The sequence below is a fragment of the Nelumbo lutea genome, chromosome 1 (genome assembly GCF_056320005.1).
Source record: "Nelumbo lutea isolate HS-2025 chromosome 1, American lotus-T2T, whole genome shotgun sequence".
Taxonomy (NCBI): domain Eukaryota; kingdom Viridiplantae; phylum Streptophyta; class Magnoliopsida; order Proteales; family Nelumbonaceae; genus Nelumbo; species Nelumbo lutea.
In genome coordinates, this window is record NC_142684.1 from 173,964,891 (window position 1) to 173,977,040 (window position 12,150).

The 12,150-nt window shown below is 37.8% G+C and overlaps 1 protein-coding gene across 1 annotated transcript; it reads left to right on the forward strand.

Annotated features, from left to right (window-relative positions):
* Nucleotides 1-5,388: 5,388 nt before the first annotated feature.
* LOC148879283 (uncharacterized) lies at nucleotides 5,389-6,881 on the forward strand. The gene has a single exon (XM_088966132.1). It carries the CDS (start codon nucleotides 5,827-5,829, stop codon nucleotides 6,670-6,672), a length of 846 nt encoding a protein of 281 aa, XP_088822258.1. The 5' UTR covers nucleotides 5,389-5,826; the 3' UTR covers nucleotides 6,673-6,881.
* Nucleotides 6,882-12,150: the final 5,269 nt, after the last annotated feature.

A 12,150-nucleotide genomic window follows, 5' to 3' on the forward strand; every position in this document is an offset into this window, starting at 1 on the left:
ATGTTTCAATTGTAAAAATCAATGATTAATCATATACCAAATGATAAATCGGGATTTGCTCCTCACAGAGTGCACCTCACAACCCTGTGCCATCATGTATTGAGAACAGGGGGGATGTTGCTGATATTGGGATGAAAGGCATTGTGATGTTGGTGTGAGGAGCAGATCCAGACTCACCACATATGATTAATTCAATACCGCATTTTAGAGGTATACCTCTTCAACTAGTACAACCTCAAATAATGATTATATGCCAATTTGTATTTAGTTAATCAACCCAAAATGTTTCAGCTATAGTACTGATGAGGTTTCAAAAGCCACTTATAAAAAGGTTAATAGAAATAATATTGAGGAGATCAATTGTCTGGTTTCAGATGTGATAGATCAAGAGAGATGGTGCTGGAAAGAACAAAAGATTCTCTCGGTGGCAGCAAATAAAACCAATTTTTGTATCTATGGTGAAGGATAATGTCATATGGGGTAGCAATCCTAAAGGCAATTCCACCATAAAGTCAGCCTATATGTTAAAGTGTGCTTTGTTGAATAAAGAAGAAAATTCAGCCAAATGGCTCTCAAACATTTGGAATATAAAGTGTCCCCCTAAACTGGAAACCTTTTTATAAACAATAGACTTTCCACTATAAACCTTCTTAGGAAAAGGGGAGCAAACATTAATGGGGATTGTGAATTTTGTGGAGATGAAGATGATACACCACATGTTTTTAGGGAGTATTCCTTTACTAAGCAAATATGGCAAGTGATAGAAATCATAGTGTTCAAGAAAGTGGCTGCCCCATCTCAATTAGTTATTTACAAGGCCCTTAGTCTGTTCTGGGAATACAATGAAAGGCATGTTGAGACCAATATTGACTAAGTGGACAAATATTAAAAGACAATTATTTGGAAATCTCCCAATATCAATCATACCAAGATCAACTTTGGTGCATCTAGGAAGTCTTAGAGATCATTTCAAGAAAGTCTTAGACATCAAGGCTTATAAGCTTGGCATTACTTAAATTAACATTGCAAAAACTTGGGCCGCATGGAAAGTTCATCATTTGGCCTTGAATTTTAGAGATTATCTTATCATTATCAAAGGTGATTCCTACCTTGTCATTTCCTACGGGCTCCTTCGAAGATTATGTATATGTATGTATATATGTATAATAAAAATGATTTATTTAATAATATGCATGAACTTCACGAGTTCAATTTCATTGGACTTGAGCTTAGCTCGATTACCATACGAGCCTATATATCAAACTCCAATTTGGTTCAAAACTCGATTTAAACCAAACTAAATCGGACTCAAATAACTCTTGAAAGGCTCAACTCATGATCACCCCTACCAATAGGATAATGATGGCGTAGGCCACAAGTCCTGAGCAAGATAGGGACACATGGTGAATGCTAGATGAACCCAAGCAACCACCTGTAATGGCTAGAATGGTGGCACCTCGAAATCTAACACGTCCCATACACGCGGACGACAACCACCTGTAAAACTTTCCTCTGTTACTACCAGAAATGTTCTAAGCTTTGTAGCTCTTTAAGCTCTTCGGTTCATTCCGCTAAAGTCTAACTCGTTTTAACCAGCTTCTCATAACTAATCACATTCTCATTCTTACTAACTTAAACATCTGAGTGCTCTTCCCTAAAAATCCTCCTCGAGACCTGAAGGTGTGCACAAGTTATCACATCATCCATCTCAGCTACATCATCAGTTACAAAAACAACCTAAATGAAAAGGAAACCATGCATCAATTATGATTTATTGATCTAAGATACGAATGAACATGAGAAACCCAGAGTAGCTGGCAGTGGCAGTGACAGTGGGATTCGTTATCGCATTCCTGTTGCAGAAATGATCACTGAACCCAACTGCACCGCAACAATCCGGGAATGAGGGTTTTGTCATTCTCAGCCAAACTCTTTCTCCATCTAGCTTGCTACCAAACAAACAAATATAATTGTAACCAAAGGGGTTTGGTTTTCACGGCCATGTTTCTGCATCAAAACCAGACATCAATCCATGTGCAACCCCTCCTCAATCTCAATCAATCTCTCTGCCAATGCCCAACTCAGTTTAGTCTCTCTCTCAAAGTGGTCCCCTCCCCCGTGCGCAACTTAGCCATGCACAGTTATTGCCTTGGAGTCTTTCCCGGGTCAATCGGACCTCTTAAACCGTGCCCCTTCGCCCAGTACGCTCGATTATCTTTTCGATCAGTAAACGGAATTCATTGTTGACGCTCCCAAGATATTCTCTTTGGTTTTTTTTTTGCCATTATAATTCGTGAGGAAGGATGGCTCTCAGCCTCTGTCGTCCTCTGTTTGCCACTATTTTTCTACAGAGCATGCCTCGTTTGTGTTCACCAAAATATCCCTTCCGGTTAAGTCTTGTCAAACGAGCTTATAACTTATATAACCCCAAACCGTCTGAGGCTGAGCTGGCTAATAAAAAGAAAGAAAATTTAGTGGCAACTCATGAATTCTTGCTTCTGGGGTTGGGAGTTGCAGAGCTGCTTTCGCCGCTCTTCCTGTCCTTTTCCCGTTTAGCTGCTCTCTGCCCATGTCTTTTCCCCTTTAGACTCTAGAGGGGTGCCCAACTGCCAAGGAATGGAATGGGGTCAACGCATCAAATAGAGCATTGATGAACTTGTTAATTTGCACCTTTGGTTCAAAGGTCGTAGCCCATGCCCTTAGGGCATGGAATGGAATTGAGTGCCTTGACCCGGTTTCTGTGGGGATCCCTCTGCATGGGTCTGGTCCGAGTGTCCGACCCATTTCATGCCCTACTAATACTGAGTTCATATCTCCGCGAGATGTTAACAATACATGGCGGGATGTGCTGTGAGGCGTTTGTGGGGTAGCTTCTTGTGGGGCGGAGATGTGATTTCACTAATACTAACCCTGCCTACCCCTCCATTATGTGACAGGGGACTGGGGGAGGAGTGGGACAAACTCTTGGAGAACTCTCTAATCTGCTAATCTTGAGTCGATTATCTTACAGCAATTTTGGATGTAATGTTTATGGGAATGTTCCATCTTAATTCTCATCTGATGAGATTAGTACAAGAATTAGTTCCCACATTAACGAAGATAATGGAAATGAATTGATTTTCAAAATCCAGAAATTAATGACCAAAAAGGCACCACTTCTTGTGGTGATCAAGCAATCAAACGTGCAATAGCAAACCACAATTAAGTCATATTTAATACCTCATTGCATCCAAGCATATTTTCCTAAGGCTGTGTTTGGTTGTAGTGCAAATTTATTTGCACTTCTATGAGAGTGCAAATGTTAAAAATGCAAATTCTTGTTTAATTTGGTTTTGGATTTTACTTTATTCTGCTTCATGTCTTAATTTACTTCATTTGTATTGCAATCAAATAAAATAAGCTAAAATTTGAAACAAAAATAGGTCAGAATTTATGCTCAAATCATTTGCACTTTCATGATTTTGCATCAGTACAAATTTATTTGCATTGCAACCAAACACAGCCTAAAACAAAAAACACAAACAGCACATTTTTAGTTGTATAGTTTTTTTTTAATGGAAAATCTAGAAAATGCATTTCTGATTTCAAAACATGATTTCTTCTAATGGTTTGATGTAATGTTTAATAGAGTATACAATATTCAGACATATTTTGATCCAATGGATGGTTATCCATATTATTATTTTTTATACCCAAGTCCATTTAAATGGGAGCTTTAAAACTGCACTTTCTTGGTTTCAGAAATAAGGTTATTTTTCCAAATCAGACTAAAAATATTGAAAAACCATGTCAGCTGACTGGAGAAGACCCCCCTTACTGAGGTCAAATGTTGTTTGCTAATGAATGACCCATTGGAACTAAAAAGGAGTTACTTTTCTATTTCACACGAACATCAAAAATGCTCCATTTAATTTGAATATTACCAAACACCACCTTAATATCCATAAACCCCATGCTTGAACACTCATATTATGTTGGTACAAACCTTAGGAAAAGATTCTTGGTTACTTCATTTGAAATTGGATTAAAAACAGAAAAGGTACAAATGCTGGGATGAACAAAGTCCATTCTGGATGATTGGGACATAAAATTGTCTGATCAGCCTGAATATCTGTACATGACCCAGGAGAGAAACAAGTGCCCAAACAACACAAATGAATGATAATGATTTATGAACCCCACATGGCATTATATAACCCTAAGTTGAGGATTCCCTCCTCTCACGACAAATTGTTTAAGACAAGAGTTAGTCAATAATCAGGAATCCCCCCCCCCCCAATTCTTAATTTTGTGGTAATAAACTAATTGTATTGTAAAATAGGATTTGGTGTTAGAATGATAAAGGGTATCTACTGGTCTACAGAACCAGAGTGAACAGTAGAAAATGGAAAGAGAGGAAGGGAAATATAAACAGCTCCTCCCAAGATCTTCATCAGCTTTGAGTATCATAGTCCATGATTATGGTCTACTTAATTAAAAACTTGAGGATGTACTTTGTTGATGGAAAAGTTCTAAAGATAAGATAGTTAACGGCCCTAATGCAGATATCTCATGGATGATGGATCTAGTATGAGAGGAAGTGAGTCTTCTGTCCACCAATTCATCAGCACACAAAGCAGACATCCAGGCTGATGATAGAACTGAGGACCCAATATTCCATGGATAAATGTCTAGAAGATACCCTTAGACCAAAATTTAGCCGAGAGTCTGACTACAAGAATTGTCCTCCTATTGGAAGTCTAAGGACCATTAATTTCCATGGGCTTCTGGCAACTATCCAATTAAAACAATGGTTGAGATCATAAGGTCATGCTGACTTTGACCTGGAAGATCATTTGATGGAAGCCCATGAATGGTGGAGATCGATTTCTTGTATGTGTGCCACGTGTCCTACAATGTGCTTTGGAGAGCTTCACACTTCACTTATATAAATATAATACCCTATATGGTTTCCCCCCTAAGTTTATTAGCTGTTTAGAAATGCCAAAACTTAATAACGGAGGTGTATCTACCATTTGTGATCTGTCCCAAGAGACAAAAACACCCCTTTCCTAATAGCAATTTTGAAAGAATTAGGACACACAAATCAAACATTCAAAGGGCATTTTGGTCCATTAATATATAACTTTGATACCTTTGATCTAGTTGGTTATTGAGCCATCACATGCCAAGAAATTTCCCTCATGTGACCACATGCTCTGGGACCAATACAATGTTATAATCTTGTAAGCAAGGTAGTCAGCTTTATCTCTTTGACTAACCCATATTAAATGTCTATGCTCAAAAGGTATAAAAAAATAGATCCACTTTCAAATCTCAGCTTTCTAATAATTTGGAACCCACAAAACAAAAGTTTTCTCTTCAATTCAATTCAGCCAATTAATTTTTTTTTTTTTCAGTTTTCAGAATTTTCTTAAAACCTGCAGCCTGCATTAATGACAACCCAAATGCCAATAATCAGAAAGTACAACAAATTAAGGAAGAGGCAATGAAAGGAAAAAGGAAAAGGAAGAAGAGGGAAGGGAAGGGATGCTCAATTGCTGATGCTGTGAATTTGGAAACTATTATTGCATGAAAAATCAGAGATGTTGAAGTTGAACTGTTAGAAATTGAGAGAAGCTTTTAGCCTTTGTCTCTTACTTGGCTGAGGTGCCATGTGCTGTTCCCATATTATAAACACAGTCTTAGCTCACTTGTTTCAGCTTCACCAGACCATTTAGTTTAATATAATCACACCATCCCAACATGTACTAACCAAAGGAAAGAAATAAAATAATAGAAGAACAGAAGCAGCAGCAGCAGCAACCCCTTAATAATCACACACTCATGCAATCTCTAGAGAAACACACACCACCCTTCTCTGATCGATCAACCCCTGTCATGGACATGGAGGTCTCCCTAGAAAATACTGATGATCAGGCAACCTCCAGATCCATGGAGCCAACATCGAGCCCGCGGATCTCTTTCTCCGTGGATTTTCTCGACGACAACGACTTCATCTCTATAAGCCCACACTCTGAATCTCCAAACAGACAGGAGACAGAAAAGGAAAAGGCGCGCTTCAATGTAGACTTCGAGTTTCTCTCTGCTGCCAACTCTACCGGTAACACGATGTTGACGGCCGACGAGCTCTTCTTTGAAGGCAGGTTGCTTCCCTCTTGGCAAATGCAGCATTCCGAGAAGCTCAACAAGCTCAGCCTCAAGCCAAAGGGGACGGAGAAGGAGGAGGAGGGAAGGGGGAATAATAAGGAGATGATGATCAACAAGGATCAGCAGGATAGTAGAGTAAACAGCTGGTTCATCGACGATGACCCATCTCCTCGCCCACCCAAGTGCACTGTCCTCTGGAAGGAGCTGCTGAGGCTGAAGAAGCAGCGAGCATCTACATTGTCGCCATCAGCGTCGTCGTCCTCCTCCTCATCTTTGTCGTCGACGGCCTCGGCTTCATCAGATGTGTGCCCCATGGATGAAGAGAAGGATCCCAAGGAAGGCAATAAGGAAAGGTTGTGGAACAGAGAGAAGCATATTAAGAGGATAAAGAAAGGGTTGGAGAGGACAAGATCAGCCAGCGTTAGAATAAGGCCTGTCGTCCATGTGCCCATCTGCACCCAAACCAAGATAAGTGCTTTTCCGCCATTATTTCATCTTAAGAAACCAAATTTAGACAGGTGATCAGAGGCTGTCGAGGCTCATCGCTCATCAGAGATCAATGTAGTTAGTTTCTTCTGTAGTATGTTTATGACTACTTCTTTCATGCTTTCCCTTTTTTTTCTCTCTTCTTTTTTATTAGTTGAATTTTCTTTGATGGTGGCTCTGATGCATTTCATGTAAACGTAACTTCTCTTTATTTTTTTATCTTAACTATTTGATTACTTTAACAATGTTAACCTTTTTTTTTATTTTTCCCCTTAATTTCTTACTTCACTAGATCTGGTATGATGAATTGATAATTGGACTTTTGTCTGTAAATGATCAAAATTATCTGATTATCTTTGTTGGCTAGGTTTGATTTATATAGAAATCCCCCAGATATTAAGAGTTCTAGAGATCAGAAGGTTGTGATTACCTGAAATTTTGATTTGATTTAAAAGAGAGAAAAAAAAGATCTCCAATGTAGGAGTAGGACCCATGTAAATTGGCCATCAGATAGGAATAATTAAGTGGATTTTTACCATCCTTCATCCTAATATGAGGATGCCCAACCTCAACCTCATCAAATCAAGACTGTTTTTAATTATCCGAACTTTGTTTTTGATTATATAACCGGATTCTTGGGAAATGGGGAGAGCCCGGTTGGTCTAGCTAACAGACCCCAACCCAAACAGTTTGGGATTGATGAGGTCTGAATAGACAGTTGATGAGTTGAGTAGATGCTAGCTTGGTAGTGGTAGAATTTACAAAGGAATTAAGGTGGAGTAGCACAAGCAGAAGCAGTAGCACCTCTCTGAGACGGTACTCGCCAATGCACGTGGACAAAGGACAACTCAGCAGAGGCACTTGATCGATATGGGAAGGGACTGGTGTTTGTCCTTTTCTCCTTGTGTTGGGGCGTTGCACAGAGGTGAGGTGCAGAAGTTTTCTACTTTTCCCTCTTCTACTTCTAGCATCTTCTTCACAATTACATACGCATTACAGTACATACATCATCTACATACCAAGACGTGCAGAGCCTTCTACTACTTGATAACAGCTGAAGTGGCTGAACTGAATCAAATGTTTATTGTTTTGCCTTTTAGTGAATTAGTAAGATTTTTAAGGAGGTCAAAGGTTCCTTTTTAAGACTAACTGAAGTTGGATAAGTTACTTACTATACTCGTGGATATTTTATCAAATGAGTGTGAAAGAGTCATCCATTTCAACAACTTCAACTTATCAAATGGCTCCTAACATCTTGAGAATGAAAGTTCAAGTATGAGGGTTGTCACTTTAAGGTTTTAAAACCATGGTTGACCCGGAAAATTAGACCATCTGGCCCAGAAATTGGCTAGAGTACGTATCAGTTCTATTTCAGCCCCAAATCGTTATTTTCTCAAAAACCGTTGAATTAGTCGACCACCTATTGATGCAAATGGCTAAGTTGTCAACCCATTTAACGCAGACAATGGTTTTCAGGCCTTTCTTTTTATTTTTAAGTCATCATCAGCTGATTCATTTAGACTAGATGGTTGAATTATTGACCTAAAAACCGGTGGCCAAAGCAATTCCAGTTCTAGGTTGATTTTTAAAACATTACAAAAAAAATGCACACATACAGAATCACATTTACTCCACCCTCCCTGGACCATAGATAGCTGGGATCAAAAATTGCCCTAAGCATAGGATAACATCATTTTTACCTACATGGGTCTGGAATTTATTACTCCCTCCCTTAAAATCTCATGAAGATGACAAGTTTGAGAATGCAGTTCAAGCATGAGGGCTGCCACTTTTTACAAACATGCTCACACGCAGTTGGGACCAAATTCACTCTACCCTCCCAACTTTAGGTAGCTAGGACCAACAATCATTCACATTTAAAAAATGTGTCATCTCTCCTTTTGGATAACAACTAAAAAAAAATAAGAAGTTTCGCTTCCTACATCTCATCTCAAGGAGTGGCAGTCAATTTTTCAAAAACATTTGTTTTCTCTAACCATTTATGCCCCATTCACTTTTCAGTAAGTCACTTACCCGGGTAAATGCACTTACCTGGGTAAGTGTTTCCCAAGTAAGTGCATTTACCCATGTTCTTTTATTTTCAATTAAACAAGGCAATGGCCATCTTATCCATAAAAATTCCATTATTAAAAGAGGCATCTTTGTCCCATCCAAGTATTGGCAACTTTACCCTAGATGGAAAAGTTAATTTACCCACCTAGGAGATAGATACCACTTATCTGGTACCTAGGAAAATAAACTTTTTACTGATCCACACATAATCTGAAAAATGAACATGGGTTTCTTGGTCAATGGGATCAAAATCCAAAAAAAGAATGCCCCCTTAATGCTCAACCAAACACGTACCATAAAAAAATAATAAAATAGCAAGTTTCAAGAAATCATTTTACTTAGTAACCAAACGTAGGGGGTCCAAACTCCGAAACAAAGAAATCAGCTTCTAATATAAAGCATATCATCATAGGTCTTTTAACGCACTCTTTTCTGTAAACGAACAAACTGAACGATGATGGCAATGCAAAATGAAGAATAGCAAACAATAAAGAAAGAGAGAAAGAACAGAGAGTCACATGGACAAAAGATTTAGATGATCCATCATGCAGGTAAAAAAATGTACAAAGTACAGAAGAATGACCCTAAAAATCTGCAAGTTTGGCCACCATAAAAAATAAAAGCTTAGTAAAGGTCTGCAATGCAGTGGAACCCCTCCAGATGAGTCACCAATAAAATAAGATATTTGTCACAATAATGTTGTACAACCAAAACTACTGTAATATTATCATATGTAAGCATACTGCAGTATAAACAAATATATAAACTACATACTAAAAACAACATATGAGTTTGAAGGCTAACATAACATCTTGGCAATAATAAACAAATGATCAAATTGTAACAAGGGTCCTAGAGGAGATCAAGTTCATAACTTCATCCACTTAAATAAACCAAACAAATACCAGTCAATGAACAAATAGTGGTCTAAAGTTGAATGTTCTAAAAGCTGAACCAACCTCAGCATCTGCAAACAGCGAGTGTCATGTGTGGTGGAGCAGATTCCAAATATGCATTATAATGTGATCCATACCCACAAACTAAATCGACAATAGCCTGAGATACCAAATTATTTTATTACAAATGTATTATTTCGGACCACAGTTTTCTAGTGCCCTTTTGGAACAGCTTATAAGCAATGTATGTTTGGTGAAAAAACATGGAAAGCACAGATTTGGCTGTATTTCAGTCAACAAATTAAAGAAAGGCTTTTCTCATGAAGTTTCTTTTAGTGGCTTTTCCAAAGCAGCTCAAGGAAAACAACTCAACCAAAGCTTCATTCCTCCCAACGGGCCCTAAATGATTGAAATTGATTAAAAGCCATAAGCCATTGCCATATCCAAGCTAGCTTGGGGGTTTACCTGCATACCATATTTATCAGGGAGAGAAAGCAGATTAACTGAATTTGATGGCTGTGGGACCAAATACCAATAATATTGCCTCACTCCTGCTATAAGGTGCAAATGGCTCAGAACCACTCAATGCACCGTACTGTTCAATGAGTGGTTGTGGTTTATCTTGGGGCTTATTATATCCGATTCTCTACATGAATATTAGATATGCATAGACCTCAGGCTGGGCCAGGCTCGGGTCTGAGGTCCAGTCCTTAGGGCTGGCTTTAAACCCGACAAACCCACCTAAGTTCGATCTTGCATATCTCAGCCAATTAGGACAAACCATAACCATGCACAAAGGCCTTTACATTACATTCCAATCAAGCAAAAACATATGATATATCTTCTTGCTTCAAATGTGAGTAAAGCAAGCCATACTTTCCACGTGGTATTTCATAAGTGGAAGCTTTAGCACTCTAATATGTTCTTATGGTCATGGACTCCACCAATGGTGGATGGTAATGAAGCTTGAGTATTCTTCATCAAACATTATGTTTAGGATCCAGAGAAACCCTTCAGCGGATTGTTGATCAGATTCAAAAGAAAAGTCGTTATGAAAATTATTAGAATAAGCAAACAGAATCTCAACTTTGTGCTAAAACGATAAAAGTTGGGTCCATATCCATTATCCAGTCCTCTCCCACTACCTAGATAGCTAGGACTCTTATTGGGTATAATGGCCTTTTTGATAATATCTCTCTCCAGTGACTGAACAATCACTAATTCTTTGCTAGAATATTCCACTTGTTTCCATCTTGTCTGCACACCTGTAGTTTCAATACATGATTATATTGCTTGTTTCAATTGAATGGAAAATATGACATCAAAATTACCCAATTGAAATTGGATTAATTCTGCATTTCCTAATCAAGTCTAGAATGTAATGGACATTTCACTCAAGAAGGAAGCATATAAGGAAGATGGCAACAAATGCTGAAAAAATGACACAGGATTTCTGTATCCACTTTCTTGATCTAGGATTGGTATGCACAGAAGAGAATCCAAAGGGTTCCACAATCTCCTCTGCTGCACACAAGCACACTAGACAAAGTTCAGAAAGAATGGAGATTGAAAACAAAATTGATGCAAAACGTACAAAAAAGAAAGGGAAAGATACCATAAAGAAAGAAATCAAGGCAGCAATTGGTAATGATCCCAAGGAATGCTTCTGATGTTTCAGGAACAGAAAACACCAGAGTATTCCCTTGGAACATCATTGAATACTGCCTAAGTTTCTCTAAATCTCTCTAGCAGCAGCTTTGTAGATTTCTTTTGTTTCTCTAATCTGGGTCACTTTTTAAAGTTATTTTTAGATTATTAATTTATAGTACAATAATTATGTTTAGTATAGCTATTTTAAGAGTTGTTAGATTGTTTACAGAATATAGAGAAACAGAAGTTGCAATCCTATCACCTTTCTTGTTGTCTAAGTTTAGAATGTCAAAACTTATCATTTCAGTTGATTTTGATATTATATGTGTATTTCAGTTATCTATCAAATAAGATGAAGATACCGGAATCCAATGAGATTTGAGAGGATCAAAGTCATTTTACTAATGGAGTGCTGATCATTGACAGGACTGCAACCTTTCTATTTTATTGTCCATTTTGGAATTGCTTTTGATTTTGGTTCATTTAATTTTGACTTAGATTGTTAGTTGGCATTGTAAAGTTATTTTAAGAGTTAAAGACCATATTTATCTGTCCTTATAAATTATAAATGGGTTTAGTGGAGTTTTGGTTTGAACTGTTATTATGACCCCCAAAAAAATGATTAACCCTATTACAAATCAACCAATAACCAAAAACAACTTAATTGCAATTGGTTTAGGAATTTGAAGAAACTTGATTTCTTCCATGATTTATTTCCCTTTTCCTATTGGCATTATTCCCTCCCGCCCTCCCTCCATACTACATTTCACCTTTTATTCCTCATTCTCTATATTTTCTTATAATTGATCTGTTCTATCTCTCTAACTTCAGGCTTTGCTTTCTTCTCCCTTTTTTGATCAGTAAAGAAGAAAGTTTTATTAATTCAAAGAGAGGA